We start from the raw sequence: 27,875 nt of genomic DNA on the forward strand, positions 1-27,875 counted from the left end.
GTGCATAGCGCCCCCTGCAGCTTAAACCAAGCATAAAACATAATTGAGCTTAGGTTGCATGTACTTGCCTGAGCTTACATCACGAGACACTTCTGGTGTAGTCCTGTGCGTTCATCTGTCTCAGGCCATTTTCACCATCAGTCACACACATCCAACAAGCTGCTCTGGCAATGGTTGTTGTCAAGCTCCTCCCCAGTGTACAGCTTGTGGAGAGATTCCCAGGCAGCAGGGGAAGTGCTCCAGAGTCTGTGGGAAGTGCAGGGGCAGCTCAGCTTGGTTTCATTTCCATGAGATGAAAGACTCTTGGTTAGGGCTCTTCTGATGCCCCTGTGAAAGCAAAGTGCAAATCCTGACACTTCCATGATGGAAACATGGCCAAGAGTCAACATCAAAAATGCCAGCTTTGGTTCAGCAGTGGATTTTGTGGCTAGCAATAGTCCTCCCCCCACCCCACCCCTTTGTAAATGACACTGTAGATTGAGGGCAAAAAGCCTTGGAGAAGGGAAGCTAGATGGTAAATTCTGTGATTCCCTAACTATATATACCCACTCTTTCTCTCTCACACCCACATGTCCTACCTTTTGCATGTTCTGCATTTTGCTACAGCTGAAGAGAGAAAGTGCTGCCTGGTGCATATTTAGCCCACTCCAGAATGTTACAGCAGTGGAGTGATGGCTTTTTGTAAATGTCATATAATATAACACAATACTCTAGTGACTGTTGTTGCATATTTGTTTTTAGCAGCACTGAGGGAATGACATACTAGCCCTGTAGCCATGCAAGTACCCAGTGTGCTTTTTAGATTGTGTTAGTGTAGAAACTGTGTCCAAAACAAAATGCACAAGCAGCAGGAAGGGGAGGAGGTTTTAGGCATGTTAACTAAGGGCATCTGTCTGCTCTTTTAATAAAACCAGAACGCCTGGGTGTATATAACAGCAACAGAAACCAAGTGGGTGTACTCCACCCTTCCTGAAGGGAGGGAAATCTACCTTTCTGTTTATAATTCTCATCAGTGTATTAGTTCTAAGAAAAATCAGCTGGGCCCAAGCAATATAATTAGCCCCCAAAAGTGTCAAAAGCATTTTAGAAATGTGCTAAAGTAGGGGATTTTTTTAAATCCACAAATTAGGTTCACAGAAAGTTTACATCCTCTGATTATGTGTTGCTGGATTTCTAAATTTGCATTTCTGTACCTTACTGGAAAGGTGTCAGATCTAACACTTCCCTGGCAAAGGCAGGAAGAGGTGAGCATTGGGGAGGGAAGGAGGTTTCCAGCAGCTCTGATGAAGAAAAAAAAAATATCAATGCAGCCCTTTTCAAGTTCCCCCACAGAAACTGCCTTTATTCTTTTCCACTCCAAAGTAATATAAACACGCTCTCTGATCTGACACCACACCCCATTGTAAAAGGAAAGAGAAGCAGCCCACAAAAAGAGGAACTCTTGTTTGATATGCAGTTGAAGGCTTAGATAAGGATGGAGTCATTTTCTCTCCCCCTTCCCCCTTTTAGTGTATGTTAGTTACTCACACCTGTTGCAGGGAAGACTTGATCCTTGTTAGAGCAGGATAGTGCTGATGATTAATGAATCAAACAAACATTCTTATAAACAGTGGCAATACCATTAAATACTTTTGAGCAATCTTGGGCAGAATATAGAACTTAGCCATCACTTAAAGGTTCACAATCAAGGTTGCTATATTCTAAATTTGACCTACCTTTTCCTTATTTACATTAGCCAATGTGTGTAATTCCCCAGTTTTTCCCTCCAAACAGATGCTTGAATTCTCTTAATAAAAAATAAAGGAATAAAAAAAAAAATAATCAAAGTCAGCAGGCCAGTACTCATAAGCAGCCCTAGGATGAACACAAACAGCCAGGAGAAAAAAAAAATCCGGACATTTCATTTCAAGCTTCCCAGAAGTTAGTCCAACAATACCAAGGACTAAGATTTTTAAAGATATGAAAAGTGTTCTGATAAGGAATATAAACTATTATAATTGATTTTAGATGCATGATTTATTTTTAGCCAGAGACAAAAATAAAAATATATAGGAACTACTGGAACTCAATCCTGACATCTGAAATACCTCCTTTGTCTTGTACAGCCACTAATAAAACTCTTTTCTCCTTCAAATTCTCCCTCAAAACTCACTTCTTCCAGGAAGCCTTCCTATTACTGATTGTTGGTATTACAGTCATGCCTAGAGGCCCCAATGAAGATGGGGCCTCATCGTGCTAGGCGCTGTGTGCAACACCCGCAAAGGACAGTCCCATAAACAGACAAGTTAGAGGGTGTCAGAAAAATAACCTAATTATTCCCTTTGTCCAGATGGGGACCTGAGGCACTAAGACTTTGCACAAGGTTACATAGGACACATGCAGCAGAGCCAGGTATTGAACCAAGACCTTCTGAGTGTCAGGCTAGTGCCTTAATTACAAGGCTTTCCTTCCTCTGTGAAGCTGGCCTTGCTTTCCTGCACCTGAACTATGGTTCTATATACTATTTATACATGATCTGCTATGGAGTGCCTGAGCCCAGAAACCCTTACACAGATAGTCCTTGCTCAAGTAGTTGGGCCTACTGAATTCCATTTACCTTTACATGTAAGCCGAATAGGCTAGCTGTGTGCTATATGGGCAGGGCTTGTACAGTAGAAAAAAAAGACACTCATTCACTCTCTGTGTGACTGTACTTCTGTATACATCATTGGTGAGACTGACCATGGAATATTGCATACAGTCTGGTGTCCACATTTTAAAGAGGATGTGGAAAAACTGGAGAGGGTGCAGAAAGAGCCACTGAAATAATTCAAGCACTGAAGAAAATGCTTTATAGAGAGAGACTTAAAGAGCTCCAGCTGTTTAGTTGATCAAAAAAAAAAAGATTGAGAGGTGACAATTACTGCATATAAATATCTTCACAGGGGAAAAAATACCAGGTACTAAAGGGCTCTAATCTAGTGGAGAAAGGCAGAACAAGAACTAATGGCTGGAAGCTGAAGCCAGAGAAATTCAAAGTAGAAATAAGACACTTTTTTTTAAAGTGATGGTTAACCACTGGAACAAACTATCACAAGTGGTGGATTTTCTATTTCCTGAGGTCTTCAAATCAGGACTGGAAAATATGCTTTAGTCAGACAAGTTACTGGGTTAAATACTGGAGTAAGCAGGTGAAATGTAATGGCCTGTGATATACAGAAGGTTAGATCAGATCATCTAATAGTCCCTTGCGGCATTAAAATATATGAACCCATGATTCATGAAGATTTTATATTTATCCTTCATAAGAATGGCCATATTGGGTCATACCAATGGTTCATCTAGCCCAGTATCCTGTCTTCCAACAGTGGCCAATGCCAGATGCTTCAGAGGGAATGATTTTCATTGGGTGAGCCCTGGTTGTTGTGTTGCGTGAAGGAGTAAACTACACTTCCTCATTCATTTTCTCCACACCATTCATAATTTTATAGACCATTAGTCGTCTTTTTTTTTTTTTAAGTAAGATGAACAGTCCGAATCTATCCTCTTATGGTATCTGTTCCATACCCCTAATCACTTTTGTTGCCCTTCGCTGTACCTTTTCCAATTCTAATACACCTTTTTGAGAAAATGTGACCAGATCTGCACACAGTATTCAAGGTGTGGGATTACCATGTATTTATATAGTGGCATTATGATATTTTTGTCTTGCATCTTCCTTTCCTAATAGTTCCTAATATTTTGTTAGGTTTTTTTTTTATTGCTGATGCACATTGAGCAGCTATCAGAGGGGTAGCCGTGTTAGTCTGGTTCTGTAGAAGCAGCAAAGAATCCTGTGGCACCTTATAGACTAACAGATGTTTTTGCAGCATGAGCTTTCGTGGGTGAATACCCACTTCTTCGGATGCAAGTCCGAAGAAGTGGGTATTCACCCACGAAAGCTCATGCTGCAAAAACATCTGTTAGTCTATAAGGTGCCACAGGATTCTTTGCTGCTTCATTGAGCAGCTGTTTTCAAAGGACTATGCACACAGACTCCAAGATCTCTTTTTTGAGTGTGTGATGGGGCAAGGCCAGATGGCTACAGTAAAGTACTGAGGAACAGGTATGTTAGCCCCAGGCTAAACAAATCCCTAGTACCGTGGTAACCAAATAGCAGTTGCTCCAGGTTAATCAAGGCACCTGGGGCCAATTAAGATCTTTCTAGAAGGCAGTGGAGATAGCTACATTGATTAGAACACCTGCAGCCAATCAAGGCAGGCTAATCAGGGCACCTGGTTTAAAAAGGAGCTCACTCCAGTCAGGAAGAGAGGAGAGAAGTGTGTGTGAGGAGCTGGGAGCAAGAAGCATAAGGAGCTGAGACTGAGAGGGTGTGCTACTGGAGGATTGAGGAATTATCATACAATCAAGCATTATCAGACACCAGCAGGAAGGTCCTGTGGTGAGGATAAAAAAGGTGTTTGGAGGAGGCCATGGGGAAGTAGCCCAGGGAGTTGTAGCTGTCTTGCAGCTGTTACAAGAGGCACTATAGACAGCTGCAATCCACAGGGCCCTGGGCTGGAACCCGGAGTACAGGACAGGCCCGGGTTCCCCCCCCCGCAAACCTTGCAATTCCTGATCAGACACAGGAGGAGTTGACCCAGACTGTGGGTTCCACCAGAGGGGAAGATCACTGAGGGTATGGCTACACTTGCAGGTGTGCAGCCCTGGGAGTTACAGCTGTCTTCGTACAGCTGTGTAGGGAAAGCGCTGGTGTATGGCCACACTCACAGCTACCAGCGCTGCAGTGTGGCCGCATTTGCAGTGCTGTTGGGAGTGATGCATTATGGGCAGCTATCCCAGCGTTCAAGTGGCAGCAACGTGCTTTTCAAAAGAGTGGGGGTGGGGTGGAATGTGACAGGGAGTGGGGGGGAGAGAGAGAGAGAGTGAGTGAGTGGATTTTTGGAGCCAACACTGTATCAGCTCCCTGCCTTGCAAAATCTGAAAATTTCCCCGACCCCTCATTTACTCTTAACTGCAAACAGCCTGCAGACCAGATAAGCAGCTGCTCCAACGGACTCTCTTTCTCCCCCCTGCCCCCGCTGTTTTTCTCCTCAAGCAAACACTCATCCCCCTGCCTGCCTCATTCACAGCAAGGTAGTGGGTTCTCAATTGATTGTTCACAGTCAGTTACAGATTGATCACGGCAAACAGGAGCTGTGTTTGTTTTTAGATAAGCAGCTCCCGGAGCCCTGAGTTCACAACAAAACAAAGGGGCATCATAACAAAACAAAGAGTAATTTAGTTAAAAGCATTCTGGGATATCTCCTAATACCCTGGAGGCCAATAACAGCGCTGGTGTGTGTCCACACTTTACGAGCAGCACTGCAGCACCAGCGCTGCAATCATTATACCCCAAGCAGACCCAGGTGTACAGCCAGCGCTGCAGCCAGGGAGTTGCAGTGCTGGATGTGCACTGCAGGTGTGGACAGTTACTAATCTCCACCAGCGCTGCAACTCTCAAATGTAGCCATACCCTGAGGTGAGCAAATCCGCCAATAAGCACAGGACCCACCAAGGTGGAGGAGGAACTTTGTCACAAGTGGTAATAGATAATTTAGACCCATCACTTAATATGTATAGTTAGGATTATGTTTTCCAATATGCATTACTTTGCATTTATCAACATTGAATTTCATCCACCATTTTGTTGCCCAGCCATCCAATTTAATGAGAGCCCTTTGCAACTCCTTGCAGTCAGCTTTGGACTTAAATATCTGAGTAATTTTGTATCATTTGGAAACTTTGCCACTTCACTGTTTACCCCTTTTCCCAGATCATTTATGAATATGTTGAACAGCACTGATCCAAACCCAAGACAGTCCCTTGGAGGACCCTGCTATTTGCCTCTTTCCATTGTGAAAACCAACCATTTATTCCTGCCATTAGTTTTGTATCTTTTAACCAGTTATAGACCCACGAATGAGGACCCTTACCCCATGACTGCTTACTTTGCATAAGAGCCTTTGGTGAGGGACCTGGTTAAGGGCTTTCTAAAAGTCCAAGTACACTATATTCACTGGATCACACTTGCCCACATGCTTGTTGACCCCCCCCTCAAATAATTCTGACTGGTGAGGCATGACTTCCCTTTACAAAAGCCATGTTGACTCTTCCCCAACATATTGAGTTCATCTATGTGTCTGATAAGTCTGTTCTTTACTATCTTTTCAACTAATTTGCCTGGCACTGAAGTTATGTTTACCAGCCTGTAATTGCTAGGGTTGCCTCTGAAGCCTTTTTAAAAAAATTGGTGTCACATTAGCTATCTGCTAGTCATCTTGAACAAAGACTGATTTAAGCAATAGGTTAAATGCCACAGTTAGTAGTTCTGCAATTTCATATTTGAGTTCTTTGAGAACTCTTGGATGCATACCATCTGGTCCTGGTGACTGATTTCTGTCCAGTTTATCCATTTGTTCTAAAACCTCCTCCACTGACACCTCAATATGGAACAGTTCCTCAGATGTGTCACCAAAGGAATGGCTCATGAGTAGGAATCTCCCTCAAATCCTCTGCAGTTAAGACACATGCAAAGAATTCATTTAGCTTCTCTGCAATGTCCTTATCTTCCTTGAGTACTCCTTTAGTACCTTGATCATCCAGTTGCCCCACTGATTTGTTAGCAGGCTTAAGAGGTACTAAATCAAGAATTGCCTCTCCCCGTGTGGGTTCCAGGACAAGCTACTCCAAGAAGCAGTTATTAATGGCGTATAGACATTTTTTATCGCTGTATCCCATCCTGAGGTAACATACCCAGTCAGTATGGGGATAGCTGAAATCCCCCATTATTGTTGGGTTTTCTGTTTTTGTAGCCTCTCTAATCTCCCTGACCATTTCATAATCACCAGCACTGTCCCAGTGGGATGGTTGGTAGTATATTTCTATTGTTATACTTAGTATTCAAGCAGGGAATATGTATCCATGGAGACTCTATGGTACAGTTTGATTCATTTAAGATTTTTTACTATATTTTACCCTTTGCTGTCTTTCACATATAGTGCCATTCCCCCATCAGCAAACATACTGTTATTCCTATATATTTTGAACCCTCATATTATTGTCACATTGATTGTCATTGTTTCACCAAGTTTTTGTGATGCCTTATGATATCAATCTCTTCATTCAATACCAGGTACTCAAGTTCACCCAGCTTAGTATTTAGACCTCTAGTATTTGTGTACAAACACTTACAAAATTTGTCAATATTTAGTTGTCTGCCATTATGTGATATAATTGAATGGGGCTCTTTTTCATTTAATTGTTTCTCTTCAGTTCTGATCTATCTTTTATCAACATTTGTCCTTTCCTCTTTACTAAGGTATAGAGAATCCCCTTTAATAAATTCTCCCCTAAGGGATGTGTCTGTCCAAATTATGTGCTCCTCCACATCTGTCGGCTCTCCCCCAGTTCTTAGAGGAGTTCTTAACTATGACCTTTGTAATATTACACAAGAGCAATTTGGTTCCATTTTGGTTTAGGTGAAGCCCATCCTTCCTGTGTAAGCTCCTCCTTTCCCAAAAGGTTTCCTAGTTCCTAATAAACCTAAATCCCTCTTCCCAACAGCATCATCTCATCCATGCATTGAGACCCTGCACTTCTGCCTTTCCAAGTGGCCACAAGAATGCTACTATGGACATCCCAGACTTTAGGCTGCTGGGTAAGATTAAATTTGGCTTCCAGGATCTCCTTCCTTTCACTAAGTCATGGTTACCTATACGTACCACGACCATCAGCTCCATCCCAGGATTGTGTGTAAGCCTTTCTAGTTGTCTCATGAGGTCCACAACCTTTGCTACCAGTAGGTAATTCACCATCATCACAAACCCAACTATCTATATTCTAATATTCGAATCCCCCATTACTATTACCTATCTCGTTCTAATAATTAGGGTCCCCCTCCCCCAGATGATACCATGACATAACCTTGAAGGAGGGTCCCAATCATGATTTTTAATTTAGATATGACAAAATAAAGTTAATCTAGACTGAAAATATATATATTTTTCCTTTGTGCCTGAGAAACAGAAAGGCTTAGTCTTTGCATTAAGAACTAAAGGAGTTAGTAGTCATGGTCATTCCTCTGGATCCATAAATAGGTTACAAGTAGAGTTGGGTCAAACTTTTTTTTTTTTTTTTTTTTTTAAACCACAACCAACAATTTTGGTCAAAGTCTTCTGGCTTTGTGTTTGAAAACAAAACAAATTGTAATTAATTTTTTAGTTTCTGGTAAAAAATATTGCTTGAAACATTTTTTGTTTTGATTTTTAAGTTTTAGTTTTATTTATAATCAAATTTTTTTGAGGTTTAAGGGGAAAAAACATTTCAGTTTCCCTATGAGGTAAGGCAGTAGGCATTTTTTGACCAGCTCTAATTTAAAAAACAAAGTGTCCTTTCCCTGCCTTTCCTCTTACACTAGTGTGCTCTTGTTGATATGCCAGGGAAGTGGATTGGGTAATCAGCGTAGGTAGTTTGAATCCCAGTTTAGCAAGGCAAGGTAGCAATTCCTCATTTATGCTATTTGATTTCCCCTTGTGCTCTCATCTCTCTCCAGTTCCTTCTGCTAGGATATCATTCACCTCATACTACTCTGATTTCTCAGACACTCCAAAACCTTTAATGTGTCCTTTCGTGCCCATGTGTGTGGGACGAGAGAGAGGTTTATTATTTATTAAAAGCAGCACCTTAACACTCTGCCACTGGGACACCACACCTCCCCTCTTTCCTCCCTACTTGTCCAAAAAGGTGAGGAAATAAGTTCACCTTCATCACAATTTTAGGAGCCACTTCAGAGCGATTAAAGATCCACAGGGGCGTTCCAGACTGTATATACTGCACATTCCAATAGGGCACGCCAAAGCAGGGTGACTTCATACAACTTGTCAAGTAGCGTGGCACCCTTTAAAAGTGTCCTTAAAAAGTAAGGCAGGTTACCGGGCACCACCTAGAGCCTATACAGATTCAAAGATGTATTATCAAATGCATCATCACTTTTACAGATCCATTACAGAGAACTTCATATCGGAAATGCTTGAACATGCATCAGATAGAGGCATATCAAAAGAACAGAGAAAATCTAAAAGCTTGTCCTAACGTTTCTGGAAAACCATGCACTTTGCTAAACTACCCCAAATTGGCCATTTGTGATCTAATGTGTGACAGTGGCTAATCTTGGATTACAATGGAGTAGGCCTTGCAACTGACAAAATTCTGTTTCCTGTGGTGGGCAGACAGAAACGGGCAAGCAAATTCTATCATCAGGTCTGCTACTGCTAAGGGAAGCCCCAATCACTCTTAAAGCCTTCCAGCAGCTCAAGGATCATTTTTAAATAGCGGCCACATGCCTCATTCCACATTCTCACAGACCTGTAGCAAAAGGGTTACAGGTGTAAATTTGTCCTTACCTACTCTGTGCCAGTGAGTGCTACTCAACATTTGTAGCCAGCCTCCACAAAAGGACAGTCTTTGGTCCATGAAGACAAACTCCCATGCAGGCTATAGTGGGCTATAGATGCTCACCACCTAGTCTCTTCCAGGTTCCCAACACTCCACATTGAGTAGGCTTAAGCCTGGTCCAGAACAGACACTTCACATGGTCAGAAGGTGGGTGAAAAAGGCACTAGTGTCAGAGCACTAGATTCACAGAGGCAATGCATAGCTCATTGTGCCCTTTCTTGAAATCCAGAGATTTGCTCCTGAAATCCACCTACCAGTTTTCTCACCAGCCACAAATCCTCTCCCCATCCATTATCTCATTAAATTGACTGCCTGTTTAATAAGCTAGCACTGCTCCGCACTCCATGGTGATGTTCAAGCTAGTACAGATGTCCTGGATAGGGACTTGGGCTGCCAGTGACGCCCGAGCTCTGGTCAACTGGGCTGTTACTATCAATGGAGGGTCAACCTGTGCCAACTCGTAGCAAGTATGGATGTAAGTGGTGATCCAAGATGAATGTCTTTGAGAAGACACTGGAAGGCCTTTCATCCTATCAGCCACCGTGAAGAAGAATTGAGCTGATCTATGAAAGGGCTTAGTATGTTCTAAGTAGAAAGTCAAAGCCTGCCTGACGTCTAGGGTGTGCAGACGCCTGTCCTCGTTGGACACGAGGCTTCAGGCAGAAGACTGGGAGGAAAATATTCTGGTTAACATGAAAACGCGACACCATCTTTGGCAGGAAAGCAGGATGGGGATGCAACTGAACCATGTCCTTGTAGAACACCATGTATGGGGGCTCCGACATAAGGGCTTTAATCTTGGAGACTCACTTCACTGAAGTGATAGCCACAAGGAAAGCAACCTTCTATGTGTAACCCCTTTGGGGTCTAGAGAGCATGGCCCCTTTAAATCTTTTTCCCAAGAGGGAGGGGGAGAGTAAGAAAAAGGAGGGAAACTCCAGGGGGCAGGGCTGAAGCTGGAGGGAGAGAGAGGAGAGCAGCATGGCTGGCCCTGGAGAAGGAAGCAGAGAGAACCTGCTGGAGGCCTGAGGAGGACAAGCCCGATCGGGGACAGCCCAGGACAGGAGCCAGGAGAAGTCCTGTGCCAGGGGGAATCGCCCGAAAAGGACAGGCCGGAGCTGGACCCAGTATCACGGCTGCCCGGAGCTGCCTGGGGCTGTGAGTACTGGGGCTTGTGACTCTGCACTGGAAATAAGGAGGGAGGCTGTTAGATAGTTAAGTGGGGAGGTGGCCGCTCTGTGTGGCTTTGCAGAGAGCGGCAGAAGAGGGCACCGGAGCGGTTTGCTGGGGAGAGTTCACTGGCGCCAAAGACGACCAGGAGCACCCAAGACTCACCACCGGACTGGAACTTTGCTCAGGCCTCCTGAACTCTGTGTGCAGACACGTTGCTCGGTGTCTGCCCTGTCAGACTGTGCTACCACTGGGTCCGTGGGGCCTTGGTTTGAATGCAGCCCTGTTTTACTGCTCCCCCTATATTTCCCCTTGTTGCTTTTCTCCTCCCAGCCCTCTGTAAATAAATATCTCCCTTTGTTATATCCATTGTACTTTTCCTGTGGGTGTGTGTGTTCACTCTGGGGGGTTTGGAACAGGTGCCCCTGGGGTAGAAGGAATTTCTCCTGCTGCATTCCTGCGCGCGCTGTCTCTTGGCCAGAGCTGCCTGCAGAGCAGACTCCATCTTGGCCACGAGGGCGCTAAAGTTACATATGACAGATGTGAAAGAGGCTTGAGGCTCAAAGGGCAGACCAGTGAGCCTAGAGAGGACTAGGTTGAAGTCCCATTGGGGCACTGGGTCCCAGACTGGCAGAAAAAGTCTCTCAAGGCCTTTCAGAAACCTGATCATCTCCTCATGGAAGAATAGTGATCTGCCCTGGACGCAGGAATGGAAGGCTAATATGGCCACCAGGTGCATCTTGATCAAAGAGAAGGTGAGACCCTGATGTTTCAAGTGACAGGTAGTCCAGAATAGACTGCAGAGAAGACTCTGTCGGAGAGAACTTCTGCTCCGAAGCCCAGCAAGAGAAGCGCTTCCACTTCAACAGTAAGTCGTTCTAGTTGAGGGCTTTCTACTCTCCAACAGAACTCGCTGGACTTGACTAGAGCTGGTCTGCTTCTTCAGGTTCAGCCATGCTGTGAGGTGGAGAGAGGCGAGGTTCAGGCGCAGCAACCTCCTGTGATCTTGAGAGAGCAGGTCTGTATGTTTGGGAAGTGTCCATGTGGGTGCTGTTGCCAATTCCATGAGCATGCCGAACCAATGTTGGTGAGGCCATGCTGGGCTGATCATGATGACCCTGGCCTTGTCCCTCTTGATCTTCAGGAGCACCTGCTGATGAGTGGGATCGGCAGGAAGGCATACATCAGGTCGCCTGTCCAAGACAGAAGAAAAGCGTTGGAAAGCAATCCGCAGTTGAGCCCTTGAAGGGAGCAGAACCATTGACACTTCCTGTTCTGCGTGGTGGCAAACAGGTCCACTTGGGGAGTTCCCCACTTCTGGAAGATCATTTTGACGACCTCTGAGTGGAGGAACCACACGTGGTGAGAAATGAACGACCTGCTGAGGCGAGCCGCCAGCATGTTTTGGACGCTGGGGAGATGTAGAGCCTCAGTGTGTATGGTGTGCCGGATACAGAATTCCCACAGCCAGAGGGCTTCTTGACAGAGGGCCAAGAACCATGCTCCTCCTTGCCTGTTGACATAGAACATGGAGGCTGTATTGTCTGTCAAACATCTGTACCATCCTGGACAGCTGCAGAAGGAATGCTTTGCAAGCCAAACTGATGGCTCTGAGCTCCCTGACACTGATGTGCAGTGCCAGTTCTTCCCGTGACCACAACCCTTGAGTCTTAAGTGTTCCGAGGTGGGCTCCCCAGCCCAGGTCGGATACATCCGACACTAGCATCATTGTGGGCTTCGGGGTTGCAAAGGGTATTCCTTAGGATATATTTACTGGGTTGAACCACCATTTATTCCACAGTGGTAAATACTTGTGGCAGAATTGTGACGACCTTGTCCAGGTGGTGCCCAGCTGGGGTATAGACTGACACTAGCCACATCTGGAGCGGTTTGAGACATAGTTGGGGGTATGTCTAACTATGTAAGTACATGCTGCCATGTGTCCTAGCAGCCTGAGGCATATCCTGGCCATGGTGATTGGGTGACTGGTAAGTTGGGCAATGAGATCTGACATTGCCTTGAACCTGGGTTCTGAGGGAAAAGGCCCTGGACTCTATCCGAGCCAGAACTGCCCTGATGAACTCTAAATCTCTGCACTGGGACCAATGTGGATTTTTGTTAGTTTATCAACAGATCCAGCGCTTGGCAAGTGGCTTGTACCACCACGACACTGCAATGGACTTGCACCCTCGAACGACCCTTGATGAGCCAGTCGTCAAGGTATGGGTAGATTTGAACGTCCTGGTGACTCAGGCAAGCTGCCACCACCGCCATGCATTTCATGAACACCCTTGGTGCTGTAGCCAGGCCAAATGGAAACACTGTGAACTGGTAGTGGGCCTGTCCCACTGTGAACTGCAGGAACCTCCTGTGTCTGTGGAAAATCGAGATATGAAAATATGCATCCTTCGGGTCTAGGGCAGCGTACCAGCCTCCAGGACCAGGGAGGGGATAATGGAGGCCAGGGAGACCATGCAGAACTTCAGCTTTCTGAGATATTTTTTGAGGGTGGAGGGGAGCCATCCACGGCTCTTATACCAACACATACACACACCACTCCTGAGGGCACCAGAGCTGGTCCCCTATGAATACCACTGAGGGAAAAACTTCCAGTGCTGGTGCATGTGGCGAGCATACACATGGAATGGACATGAGCAGGCACTCGAAGAATAATAATATTCTTATGATGGGATAGTTTGCACTCATACCACTTTCTTGGGTGACTCAAGCAGATATCATACAGTAAGTCCAATGAGGGTGGATGAATAGTTGGATGAGGGGCTTCAAAGCTCTTCTAGCTGTTGCAGGAAGTGGGAAAAGTGAGTCACTTCCTTCTGTGTCTGTACTGAATGAAAGCACAATGGCACTAAGGGATACTCACTCTGCTGTGGGAAGCATCACTCAAATACAATGCGAAAATCAAGGCCCTGACTACTTGTGCTTATTGAAGATCTATAGCTGGTATGGGCTGGTTTTGGTGTTTTAAGAGCAGAAGTGTTAACTGGGGTGTCCCAGATAAATTTTTATTTGGGTAATTATTCTACCTATTGAACATTCCATCTACAGTTACAAAGGAGATGCTGTATTCTTAGCTTTCTACCCTAAACTGTTGGATAGTGGCACTGTGCACTGTTAAATAGCTGCTCCATTACAACCCAGTGGCTGCATTTCTATGGTGTGCAAGAGAGTTTTGTGTAGAATAGATCAGTGGTTCTCAACCAGGGGTCTGGCGCCTCATAGGGGGCCATGAGCAGGTTTCAGGGGCTCCACCAAGCAGGGCCAGTGTTAGACTCACCGGGCCCAGGACAGAAAGCTGAAGTCCCACCGCTAGAGTCTGAAGACCAGGCCCGGAGCAACTTAGCTTTGCAGGGGCCCCTGTGGCATGGAGCCCCAAACAATTGCCCTGCTTGCTACCCCCTAACACCAGCCCCAGCTTTTATATGCAGAAAACCAGTTACTGTGGCACAGCTGGGCCATGAAGTTTCTATAGCATGTTGGGAGGGGCTCAGAAATAAAAAGGTTGAGAACCCTCTGGTACAGATAAACCACTCTGGAATCTTTTAGGTTAAATAGATGCAATATATAACCTAATGCCACCTATCTCTTCATGCTTAGTTCCCAAAATGTTTCACAAAGGAAGGTATCACTATTCCCATTTGACAGGTGGGGAAACTGAGTCAGAGAGGATTTGCCCAAGGTCCCACAACTGGCAGAACAGAGTTCAGAATCCAGGTCTCGAGTCCCAGTCTAGAATCATGTCCACTGGGCCACACTGCCTCAAAATGACACCATTTCCAAGAAATTATTTTCTTGCATGAGAAAACACACTTTCCTTCTGTGAGTTTCTACTGTGACGTATCCCTCAGAGTCAGTTTATGGGGGACACACAAAAAAACCCTACAAAGGAACTTCCATAAAGCTTTGAAATCACTGGAACGTATCCCATTCATATCAGTCCATATTTTTCTCCAAAGCTGAAAATTTGCCAGATAAAGGAAAAACACTAGTCAGCAAATTGAGTGGGTAATTTTACAGAACACACTTAAGGTGGCAGAGGTTCAGAACAGGGCCTTTCCCCCATCTACTCATCATCAAGTCTTTCATGAAACCAAAGGAGGCTTGCAGCTAAGTACACAATCTGCTCTTGTTAAATGCTGCCCTGGCCTTTTTGTACCTGACTTTACATCATATACCAAGTAGCCCACAAAGGAAACAAATTTTCTCCCTTTTCCAAAGTAGGAAAAAATCTACCACTAGTGATTCCACCCTTCCTTTCTCTGATCATGGAATTGTAGAGTCACCACTGAGGGAGACAAAAGGTTTTAAAGAAAAAAGTTGTCATATCTCTCAAAGTATTCTTTATGGGCCCAATCCTGCACTCAGCAAAATGCATGGGATTTCTTATCCTCCTCTCTCAGTACAAGACACCGAAAGACTTGTGGATAAGCTGTTCTTCCAAAAGCTAAGATTTACATGGCAAAAAGTGAATGGAGATTAGTTTGCATACATGACATGCATACACCCTACCTTGACTAGCTGGCTTTGTTTGCACACCCAAACATTTTTATCAAGATACTTGTAGATTTGAACAATGGAGCATAAAACAATTAGATTAGCAAAATAAAATTAAAAACAGGATATTGTCCAACAACTTCCTGAGCATTTGGACCCCCTGATGCTGTCAAATACATTAAAAAAGATTCTTACCTGTAAAGATTCTGTTGTCAGTTTAATGATTAAAAGTCAACATCATAAAATTCAGTCTTATGAACCTTAAATTAGGTGACAAAGGCAGCCATATATCACTTCAACCAGTAAATTCTGTGAGAAAGTCAAATTTGTAAAACCACTTTGAATACTCTACGTTACTCAATTTTGTGTCGCTTTTGCCACAGAAATGAGTAAGTCTACAAAACAATGAATATAAATGAAGAGGTGGTTACCTTAATTCTGGTAAGTAGTTGACAATCCACAAAGCAGATTCTTTAACAACTTATAAAAAAAATTAAAGGAAAAGTTTTGCATAAAACCACACTGTTGTTTTGCAAACAAATTATTAAAAGTTTATGCTTCTCACATAATCCCAAAACAAGTACTATACAAAGGGGAGGAATATTTATAAGGAAGAAACAGGTAAGACCATTAATAGGCCAAAACATATGTTTCAAGCTGAGCTTGGAGATAAGTGTTTTGGGGATCAGGCCTTTATGCTCAACTACAGTTACAATATGCAGTTTACATTGCACTATAACTAATTTTGTTACAAACGATACTAAAGAAATTGATAGATAGGATTTCAAATACTAATTAAAAAAAAAAGTTCATCCTGCTAGCTTTGATGGCATAGTCCCTTTTCAAATGTATAGTTAAAAAGAGAAAAGCAGCAATCCAGTGGTCACTATATAATGTAGGAACTCTCCAATGCGGTCACCTGCGTTTGATGACTGAGGTTTATTAGAGTGTCTGTATAGTCTCTTGGCTTTTAAAGGTTACTGATTTCTAACAATCAATTCCAAGAAGATACCTGATTTTTGCTCTCTCCTGGAAGGGTAACTACACTTGGCTTATTGAGTGGAGGTGGTTTCAGTAAGGATAGGATTTTGCATGGAAAGCAGATCTGAGCACAAGTAGCCACCCACCGCTTGCCAACAGAAAGTCTGTGCAGGGTAGTGGGGACATACGGCCTTCAGCATACAATACAGATAGTGGCACGCCAAGGGCAGAACACCACAGCAGCTTCAGAACGCCACTACCACATACATGCTGCAGCTGCCTCCTGAAGTCACATCTCTTTCCCTCATGCCACTTTTTCAATATTTTACGTTAGTGTTTAAAAATTTACCAAAAATGATCCGTGTGAAAACTGCTGTGACTCTACTCCTGAAACTGAATCCACATAGGTGTGCTTCTGTGCATGGACAGAGCACTAGTGAAATTAACAGGGTGCTGTGGTTTATTTGTGGAGCTCCAGCTGCCAGATCAGGACCTTAGCTGAGAACATTCATTTTTTTGGAGGGAAGGTAGAATATACAAGTCATTTTGATTTGGTAATTGAAGGAATTTTATTTGTCAGGTTTGCTAGAACTTGAAATCCAAAATTAAATTTGAGGGTATGGGGGGGAGGGGAGGACGGGGAAGAATGGCTTCTGCTTCTAATGCACACACAAAGTCAATCAACAAGCCCTATTTTATAGAGCAATTTGGGACCTTATCTTCTTCCAACTGCATCCAAATACGATCACTGAAATGCAACATTTTCAGGATAGAAAGCGCTTGCCAACAGAACAGAGCTCCCAGTAGGAAGGATGGACAGTTTGGACAAGGACACCAGGACAAACTCCTGCTCCTCTGAAGTGTGCTGTGGGATGCTGCTCTCACCTGGGAAGCATGAAGAGCTGAGTCAATCCTGTTAGGATTTGAACCAGTGGTTCGATGTGTCCTAGGTATTCCAAACCTGATGGTCTGTCCACTAAGCCAGGGAACAGAGGAGGAACACTGACCAAACTCTTGAATTTTCTTAACAGCCTGAAATACTCTCTCAGCTTCATGACTGACAGAGTAAGAGACCATTGGTTGCAGAGTTCCAATGCAGCATTCAGAGATTCAGCAACAAGAATTCCATTCACACTAAGGAGAGTTGTGTAGCTTACCCCATCACAATGCTGAAAGTGCACTAACATCAAAAAACCACTACCTATCCCAGGAGACTGGAATAAACCTTTCCTAGTTTCTTCCTGTTGCCTTTTGTTTCCTCTGGTCTCTGTTGTATTTGTCAGTATAACCTAGGTCTATTTCCCGAGTTAGATGTGTGACTAATTCACATTATTCCTTCCAGCATGCATTACATTTCTCATTGCTGAGTGTTCTCTGCTACGCTGCGGCCCATTCACTTTGCTTTGTTAGGCCCATTTGGACATCCTCAGTCTTCTCTTTGTCTTAAATAGTTTAAATAATTGTATCATTTACAAAGTTCTACCACTCCTGGCTTACCCACTTCCCAGCTCATCTATTAGTTATACACAACCAGTCCTAGGAACACTGTTTACTCTAACCTTTTACCATATTGAAAATTGACGCTTCTTTTACTCTGTCTAAATCCAGTTTATGATGATACTTTGCCTCTCACCCCAGGACTGTTTAGTCTCTTTCATAGCCTCATGAGGGACTTTGTCAAAGATTTTCTGAAAGTCCAAATAAAATTGTCAATAGGTTTTTTCTTTATCCACTATTCTGTTAACACTCAAACTCAGTCTAGATTAATGAAACACTGTTTTACTTTACAGAATGGTAGTAATGTGTTCCAATCATATCATGTTCCTCTCAGTGATTTATAATTGTATTTTAATTGAAAGGGGGTTACCTGGTACTGAAGTAAGGCTTACTGGTCCTTCAGAACTCTACGATGTGTGCCATCTGCTGCTGCTGGCTTGTTGGTAATTTATCTATTTGTTCTGGTAGGTCAAACGTCACAGAATGCTCCTCTTGTAGTGCCTATAACTGGCAGCACCAGGAGCTGAAATTCCATTTCCCTACCACCACCCCAACGGGAGGGAAAAGCACCTCTCTGACAGGAAATCAGAAGTGGGAGGAGTTCTCCTGCTTTTGAGAATTAAAGGTTAAGTAGTTTCAGGTAATACATCTGTCCAAGTAACCCAGCCCGTTTGATGCTTTTGTAACGTTTCCTTTTTTAAAGGTTGTTTCCCCTCTCACATGTGGCTGTGTGAAAGTCCCACGCTCAAAAAATATAAAAGGAAGTTGACTGACTGTACAGAAGGGAAGCAAACTGATCATAGACAAAGCATTGTCAAATGTACAAAAAGAAAAAAAGCCAGGTTTTTTTTGGATCAGAAGTATGATTTTTAAAGTTGGCTCAGTAGTAACACACAAAAAAAAATGTAATCATTAACATGAGCCAGCATAAAGAAACCTGAGAACTTGTACTCATTCTTGTGCATACTAGTTAATGTATTAAAACACACAATGAAGAAAATTTGAGAGAAAAGCATGCTTTGTGGTAACTAGATATGTTAGGGAATTCCCCCCTCACTTCTCTTTGTTCTACTTGCTACCCTAACCATATAAACATGTCAAAGCATAAAGTACTTTGTGCCCTAGCTCAAGGCAAACACAGGTTGATGCTTTGCTGAATATTAACAAGACCTTAATGCAAGACAACACTAAGGGCTAGTCCAGGGGTTGGCAACCTTTGGCATGCGGCCCGGGCCAGTTTTTTTACCTGACATGTCCGCAGATTCAGCTGATCGCGGCTCCCAGTGGCCGCGGTTTGCCGCTCCAGGCCAATGGGGGCTGCGGGCCGAGGTATGTGCTGGCCACCGCTTCCCGCCGTCCCCATTGGCCTGGAGCAGAGAACCAGTGGGAGCCGCGATCTGCCAAACCTGTGGACGCGGCAGGTAAACAAACTGGCCCAGCCTGCCAGGGTGCTTGCCCTGGCGGGCCGCGTGCCAAATGTTGCCGATCCCTGGGCTAGTCTATACTAGAAGTGCTACATTGGCACAGGTGCACGACTGTAGTGCATCAGGTGAAGATGCTTTATGCTGACAGGAGAGAGCCTATCGATATAAAAAAAAAAATCTATGTCCGCAAGAGGCAGTAGCTAGGTCAGCAGGAGTAGCTCTCCCGCCAACATAATGCTGTCCACTCTGGCACCTAGGTCTGTGTAACTTACATTGCTCAGGAGGGTGGCTTACTCACACACCTGAGTGACGCAAGTTATACCAAGTGGTAGTGTAGACCTGGCCTAAAGGTCCCTCTGGTGGACAGAGTCTGGTCTCACTGGCAGCAGGTCCCTAAAAATGGTCTCACTTCTGAATCCTTGACACTACACCTCTATCCCAATATAACGTGACCTGATATAACGTGGATTCGCATACAATGTGGTAAAGCTCTGACATGCTGCTCTGAGCAGCGTTAAGGTGCCGGGCCAGGCTGGGGCCGAGGGGTTGGATAAGGGGCAAAGGGTCTCGGGGGGCAGTCAGGGGCTCTCCCCCAGGGTCTGGGAGACAGGAGCTGTTGGGGGGGCACTTTTGGGGGCCCTGCAGTTCCAGAGTGGCCCAGGGGATTAGCAGGGGGCCAGGAGCAGCCTGCTCCACTTTCCTCGCCCAGGCACCAGCCATGTCACTCAGGGGAGGGGGTTTGGGGGAAGTGATCCCCCCCCCCGCACTCACTGGCAGTGGTGGAAGCAGAGCAGCCTGGCCCCAGCCCGCTCCACTCTGCCACCTCCCAGCAGCGACACTCCGCTTCCCACCGCAGGTGAGTGCGGGACCTTTCCCCAACTCCTCCCCACCCCCAAGTGACACGGCTGGGGCTGGGGAAAGGAAAGCAGAGCGGGCTGGGGCTGCGTCGCTCTGCTTCCTGCGCTCACCTGCGGCGGAGGGTGTCCTTTCCCCAACCTTCCCACACTCACTGGCAGCGGGAAGCAGAGCGCCGCAGCTGGGAGGTGGTGAAGTGGAGCGGGCTGGGGCCATGTTGCTCCGCTTCCCGCCGCTGCCGGTGAGTGCCTGTCAGGAGGCAAGATGTGTGGATAGGGGTAAGAGCAGTCAGGGGACAGGGGGGTTGGGTAGGGGGTGGGGTCCTGGGGGTGATTAGGGACGGGAGTCTCTAGAGGGGGTGGTCAGGGAACAAGGAAGGGGGGGGGGACAAAGCAAGTTTGATATAACACGGTCTCACCTATAACGCGCGGAGATTTTTTTGTCTCCCGAGGACCGCGTTATATCGGGGTAGAGATGTATTTGGTGATTCACAGGACTTGCGTTGTGTCTGCTGCATGCAGTGCATCAAAAACAAGGATGCACCATCTGCTTACTCAGGCGGATACAGCACTGAGAAACGATTGTTCTTTCTCAAATGTAAAGGATCACTGGACTGGAACCAGCATCCTAATGACTTGCCACATAAGCTTCTCCCTCTGAATACCTTGAGTTGTTAAACCTTCTCCCTCCAGAGTTATTTAGCAGCTAACAGGTGCATGTTGGACAGCACGTACGTAGAATGCTTGCAAAGCTCTGTACTGCTGATAGAAGTGAGACTAGTGTGCTCATATTCCGTAAGCCATTGGTTACACCTGGAGTCTTAAAACAAACAGTTAATAGGGAGGATGAATTCAATCACATCATCTCCTGTTCCTTCAGTGAGTGGCAGGAACGGCCATTCTACACTTCAATTCCTTTAACAGGTGCCATGATAAATACAAGTGACTAAAACAGTAGTTTGTAAAACAGCCATTTAAGTTAAGCCTTTTCCAATAACTCCATTAAAGTAAAAAACAGTCTGTATTTAAAGTCAGGGGCACTGGCAAGTTGTCCTCATACACCTTGTGCATTCCACATGGAAATGCTGTCCAGTGCCACCACCCCAGCAGGGAGAGAGGTAAACTATTCAACGATTATCTCCTTCAGCAGCAGATCTAAGGTATTTCTGAGGCTACACTGGTAAGTGCTGCATACAGGATATTTTCTGAAAGCCATGTATAATGATGTGGCATGCTGCTGAATGCTACTGTTGACAGGCGGAGCCCATCCCATTTAGCTGTCTCACCCAGAACAGACCAATTTGGCAACTGCACACAGAAAATGGGCAAATAATATTACTGAATATGAACATCTTCCTAATATTCAGCAGCCAGAGTTAAAGTCCTCCAATCCACAGCAGTTGTCTGTTGGCTAAAACTGTTCTGTTTTGAAGTAGTCTGAAGTGTGGGGAGACAAAATAAATTTCTATTTGGAATGTGGAAACATGAATTGAACCAACACTTCTATGTTCACTTAAAGTACTATTTCATTTGAACTACTTATTTTAAAATCCAGGCCATGGATCTACGAGGATCTAGCTCTAAATGCACAAAAAAGAAAAGTAACCATCCTCTGCCCCCCCACCCCCCATCCAACAGTACTAAATCATTTAATACAACAAAAAGAAGTAATAGAAAGAAGTGAATCTCAGGTGCAGCAAAACAGCCTCCAGCAAATCCAAATGTGTGTGAAGAGTGACATCTATAGGCCAGAGAGAGAAATATTCCAACTGGATATTGCTCCGGTCTGCAGATTAAATTATTCCCAACAGTTTTACAATGTAAAAGAAAACCACTCATCTTTAATGCTGTCAGAGAACATGCCAAAAGTACTTCTTTTGACATGCATACACCTCTCACACAACACAATCCACAGTTCTGTAAGTATTCTTCTTCATCTGTTAGTCAGGGTGGGCAGCTTTTGTTTTGTCTCCAAGCGTTCCTGTTGAGCGTGTCCTCCGAGCTGACACCAAAACGTGTCCTCCTTCAGTGTCTTCCCCATGGTCTTTGTTCTGGGAGTACCAGATAACGTACTCTGTGGGCAACATATACCAACTTTTCTAAAAAGTAACACACTCGAATATATAAAATTGCAGATATTGCATCAGAAGATAATACTGGAAAGTAACCAATATAAAGGAAAAGGTACATTAAGTTTAAACATATTATGTATTCAGGAAAGTAATGCTTCTTGAGAAATCTTGGTATTTGATTGCATTGTTGCTTCTTTAAACATTTGTACTCTTCCTCTTTGCTACCTACTTGCAAATTATGCATCATGTAGTGCATTTTCCTCATTCTTCCACGGTACATTTGTGCATTTATTTTAATTATAAATAAGTGACTCCTATATATGCAGAGTTTGCAATTCTGTAGGTGTTTTGATGCTAGTAAAGGTTGGTATACAGGTCAAAATTTTAAGGCATTTTACAAAAACTCTTCATTTATAAAGGTCGGGGCGCCTCTATGTATTTTGCCGCCCCAAGCATGGCAGTCAGGCAGCTTCCGGCAGCACACTTGCGGGAGGTCCGCCAGTCCCGCGCCTTCGACGTACCAGCTGCCAAATTGCCGCTGAAACTGTGGGACTGGCAGACCTCCCACAGGCATGTCGCTGAAGGCAGCCTGACTGCCGCCCTCACAGTGACCGGCAGGCCACCCTCCACGGCTTGCCGCCCTGGCATGCGCTTGGTGCGCTGGTGCCTAGAGCAGCCAGAGTTAAAGTCAGCTGATAAAAGTACATTGCCAAGTTAGTGCTTTGGTCAGAGAACAGTAATAATTTTCTGGCTCCAAAAGAGTAAGTTTGCAAATTTAGGCCCTGATCCTGCAAACACTTAACACAGACTTCAGTGGGACTTAAATCCATCCCTGTTCAGCAAAGCACCTAAGTACACGCTGAAATTCTCTGCTGGATCAGGGACAGAAAAAGGACACATGGTAGATCAGAGACCACCATTTCAAATCAAGAAAGTCTTTTCTGAAAGTTATAGTTTGAACTTTATATATAATGCCTGTTTCTGATCCTTAAGAGGCACTTTTCCATCTCAACACACCAGGAAGATAAATTGGCATTATTAATCAATCTGGCCCAAGTGTTTGAAGTCGTACTGTGCCAATGGCAGACATAAAAAAACAGAACCCAGGATTCCATGCTTTCTATTTTCCTTTTCTAAATTCCAGTCACAAATAGTTCTGTGCAGAGTTGTTTTAAAGGATATTTTCTTCATTTATGTTCCAAATCCAGTGTCCAAATCACAACTACTGCTTTTCAGATACACTGAGTTTTGTTTTGCAGTCACAAAGAAAAGGTTGGGTTGCAGGAGCCGCACAGTGCAGTATGCACTGTCAGAATAAAGCTATGGGTTAAAAAAATAGTTATTCCACATTCTGGTAACAGTAATAACTATTAACAAGTTAATAGGCACCAAACATACCTGCGGTAAAGTGGAAAAAACAGGAAAAGATTAGCGATTAACTGAAATTGTGCACAAGTTTTACACACATGCTCAGTGTGTTCAAGTTACTATTCTTTGGCTCCACAGCCTAGTACAAATATTTCAGTCTCTACTGAATCCAGAAAATTTTGATTTTGAAAATATCTAGGTAAAATATAATTTCATATTTTCATTCCTGGCTGACATTTTTTACTTGCTTTAATGTATCTTGGATCTTTGTTCTAATTTTTCACATTTCCACAATACAAATCACTACTCTTGCTACCTAACTATAGAACATTTTTATACATCTGATAAAAAGGCCTGTGATTGTTAACCAAAGAACCTGTCAAAGTTATCATCAATCTGGCTGCTGTTCAGCAACCTACGTGAAAGAAGCCGGTAATCTCAGTCCACAAGTGCCCACAATATAAAAGCCATCACCATGATTGGCACACTGGTTTGTCAGTTTCAAGGATGATATCAAAGTAGGCTAATTTATCCTCACCTAAGAAAGTCTCTGACTAAATGGGGTAATCTGGGGAATCTGCACTGCTGCTGCATGGACTGTACTAACTCTGGATAAGATAACTTTGGTCTCCACAATTAATTTTTATTTATTAAAAGGAAAGCTCAATTTACTTGAAAAGAAAGCACTGAGCTTAATCTAGCACACATGACCCCTAAAGCCCCACTCTTTCAAGCAGGTAAAGCAATCTGCACTTTTTAAAAAAACTGGCTTTTACCTTTGTGTGACTTTCTGAAACTATATTAATTCTCCCTGATACAATGGGTTTCTTTTGAAGAACTATATGACTTCAGAGTTCCCTGATACAGTAGACAAATACACACTGCATTGTGGTCAATGCAGAACTACTCTTTGCCTTAAGAGTCTATGAGAAACCTTATATGTCTACCCCTTTCATTTAGCCTTTCGTAGCACCTCTATTATTAAGGCTTAGAATTTGGCATCCAGTTGTGGTAATTGTGAAAAATAGATACACAATTCTAAAAACCTGAGCCTAATAGTTTTGAATCTGTTTTCCTGTGGTAGGACCCAAATTTAGGTTTTATTAAAAAAAAAAAAAAAAAAAAAAAAAGCTTTTAGCCAACTCTAAAGCCAACAGAACTATTTTCACTCCAGTGGAAACTCATTTTTTAAAAAGTAGCATTCCCAACTCAAACACTGCAGCATTGAGCGAGGGCACAAAAATGTAGTTAGAAACTGATTATAAACAAACACAAAATTTATTATTTTAGTTAGCTAAAGTTCAAACTTATAGAAAACACACACACACACACACACGGAAAGTAATTTAGCTTGAAGTGTTGGGTTTTAATACTCTACAGCATTACTGATACCACAAAGGAAGGTGTGTCTAATAGTGATTAAACATGACTGAATTTCAGGGGGTGAAACTGGAATTCTGGTTTCCTCACCTGCTTGTTACAAGGATTTAGAAGAGGGCGAGAGAAGAAGTAATGATAGTAGTCTAGTTGACATGTAACAAAAAACAAGCAAGAGAACATCGCCTTCTGGCGTTTTTGAACAGCTAACACCCATTAATTCACATTAAAACAAACTGAAGTCAAATTAGGTGCTTCCCCTGCCAGTCACTTTATCCTGAATCCCAGAACCACTAAACCCACATTTTCAGCAAGCAAAGGTTGCATTTTCCATTTTGAACACTAAATTTACTATTCTGAGAAGTTAGCAAAGATTTAATTTTATCTGCTTTGGTATAGGTAAGCTATTAGTAGCTTGTATAATCTTCATGTTTGAAAAAGTAGTTTACATGTGTTAGGTATAACTGGCATATAGTTACCCCCAGCTGTAAAAGGTCAATAAATAAAAAGGCAGCTAAAAATATATCTGTTTTATTTACCAGTTTTCTAAAAAGCAAAAAGTCATAAAAATTAGTCACAAGTGACAAAACCAAAAGATATTGCACGGTGTACAGAAAACACTGCTGACAAAAGGTTATGTCACAAATCATATTACAACATAAATTATAATTTTTCCCAACCTATCTAAAAGTGGAGATTTGTAATTTCAAAGTTACAGGAAAATATTTTACTACTACCCTGTAAATGCACACACTTTAAAAAACACAAGGGTATGTTGTTGTGTAAACACATCTACAAAATGCTCTAAATACACCTTTTCCCTCCCTTTCACTAAGTTACAAGACGTTTGTTAAAAAAAATTAACCAGAAAAGCATGCTAATGGTGAAAAAAAATTACAAAGTGGTTGAGAAGTCCCTGAAAGTTGTTTGTACTCTTAAAGAGATTGCACTCTTAAAGCTTTATTTCTCAATCACTCTGGTCCAATTAAAATAATATATTTTTGCATGTAATAATGGAATATGCGCAATATGCTGGTATATCTGCACGGCTTAATTTCTGCACAAAACATCTAGTACATCGGACTTTATAAACACTGAAAGATTAAACTCGGTTTCCTGTTTAATATTTACACAGATTTAAAGTTTGATCTTCTTTCCCAAAAACAATGGGAGTATGAGATCGTGCTGGTGAGTGTTTCATACAACATTAAAGTGAAATGGTCACTAGTAAGTTGTGATTCTATGAGATTCATAAGTTCTGCCTTCAAGCTATGAAGATGAAAAACACCAGAAATACGGTTGTAGTAACTGTAAACACATTAAGTGAAGATACATTAAAACTAATGTTTTGATTGCAGCTGAACCTCTTTATACATTTTCCCCTGTTACCCTTCAGACTCAGTACTGCCATCCAGAAGTATTCTAAGCTTAAGTGTTCTTTATCTCAATACTCATTGGCAAATCCACCCTTTTTTGTCCTCTTCTCATTACCAAGCAATATAAAAGAACAGCTTCTGCATCTAATGCACAAATATCCAGATCCATATAATTCCAGAGGTACTACAAGTAAACTTCCTGACAGCAAAGGATTCTACCCACATAGCTAAAGATCACTCAGTAACCAAATATAATGAAATGAGTACTGTTCTAAAATCCTTTTCTGTGTATAACAACTATCTTGAAGTTGAGAGAACTCTCTAAACACATGTATGTTTAATGTTTATTTAGCCAGAATTGAAAGACTGGTGGCCAACTTAACGAAGGAACGAACTAGAAAGAAGGGTACACAAACTTATACCAAGTTTAACAAACAGGCAGTGGTAGATAGGCAGTGTTCTTTTCTGCGGTTCAAGTTTTTGAACATATACTAGATACAAATTCTCAGAACTAAGATTTCAGTGTAATGAATAGTTCATAACGTTTCAATGCTCATGAAAATAAAACACTACAAAGTTCATGGCACTCCTTTATGTTCTCCCATACATTCACAATTTTAATCTGTGACCTAAAAATTTTAAGACTAGATATTGACATTGGTAATATGCTATTAAAATATTTCCAGCATTTAAATAACATGAAAGGGAACAAAGAAGATGGGATCAATTGAAGAAAGGATAGGAATTGTGAATCAAAATACCCACAGAGTATCAACATTTTTCTTCAATATAGTGGACTAATTCAGTAATTAACAGTGATTCCAAAATGTAAATTCAATTTGTGGATATCTGAAGAAAACATAACTAAACTATGTATTTTGCAGCATTAATTAACCTGATTACCAGATCTATAGGCTTTCATGAAAGCTTCTACAATTTATAGAAAAGTTTTAGGCATTTAAGTGAGAGTCTAATCCTTTTTTTTGTTTTTAAATAAAAGATTTTTGTTTCCAACAATGTACTGGAGAGATAAGGGATTGACCCATTCAAAGAGATTCATTCACAAATGACCTTTTTCTAGAACAAAAAATCCATTTGTTTTATAAACCAAATTCATTTAACTAGAAAGAAGTTTTAAAACCTTTAAGACATGTTGATGAATCACTGTAATTTAAAGCAGCTGCTTTTTTTAAATAGTGCCAAATATTAGGCTTGTTCTTCACTGATTTGACTCAGGGTAGCCAAGATGTTTTCTTCACTGGCTTCAATCATTTCATTAAGTTCCATTTCATGGATTTCTTCGTTATATGGTGTATCAAAGCGGCTTCGTGTGTTGACCTCACAGTAAATACACTCCTTCAAAAGAAATACGATAGTGACATATCCTCATAAAGCATTAAGTGAACCAATTCTTAAAAGTTAGGTCGACATAGATGTGGCACTTAGGCAGAGGTGGATTAAGGTTTAGTGCATCCCTGGACCAGAGCAAGTGGGGGGCCCTTTCCCCACACCTTCCGCCTGTAGCCCCGCCCCCGTTCTGCTCCTTTCCCCCATCCGTTCCATCCACCGTCCCACCCCATTCCACCCCCCACTGCAGCCCGTTTGCTCTTTTCTGCCCCCCGCCCCCACCACTGCAGCCCCAAGCCCAGAGAAGCTCTGCCCCCTCCTTCTCCCACCTGGGCCCTAGGGCTGCAGTGGGGAGCGAGTGCTCCCCCAGCCCTGAGGCCGCGGCAGGGAGCCAGAGCTCCTCCAGTCTCTAGACTGCAGCAT

General features: G+C 43.1%; 1 protein-coding gene and 1 long non-coding RNA gene across 4 annotated transcripts in view; both read right to left on the reverse strand.

Annotated features, from left to right (window-relative positions):
- Window positions 1–111: 111 nt before the first annotated feature.
- On the reverse strand, window positions 112–18,129 carry LOC123376820. Its single transcript, XR_006581969.1, has 3 exons — window positions 18,005–18,129; window positions 1,716–1,786; window positions 112–327 (listed from the first exon to the last, which is right to left on the reverse strand). It is a non-coding gene; the product is annotated as an uncharacterized LOC123376820 (long non-coding RNA).
- A 7,115-nt stretch (window positions 18,130–25,244) lies between these two features.
- The window catches only part of PER2 (period circadian regulator 2), a 71,320-nt gene continuing 68,689 nt past the window's right edge, over window positions 25,245–27,875 (reverse strand). For all 3 annotated transcript variants that reach the window (XM_045030655.1, XM_045030654.1, XM_045030656.1), the window contains one exon: window positions 25,245–27,461. In XM_045030655.1, the coding sequence (XP_044886590.1) occupies window positions 27,312–27,461 (150 nt within the window). In that variant the 3' untranslated portion in view covers window positions 25,245–27,311. The remainder of the gene's footprint in view (window positions 27,462–27,875) is intronic.

This window comes from Mauremys mutica, chromosome 9, assembly GCF_020497125.1.
Source record: "Mauremys mutica isolate MM-2020 ecotype Southern chromosome 9, ASM2049712v1, whole genome shotgun sequence".
In the NCBI taxonomy this organism is placed as follows: Eukaryota; Metazoa; Chordata; order Testudines; family Geoemydidae; genus Mauremys; species Mauremys mutica.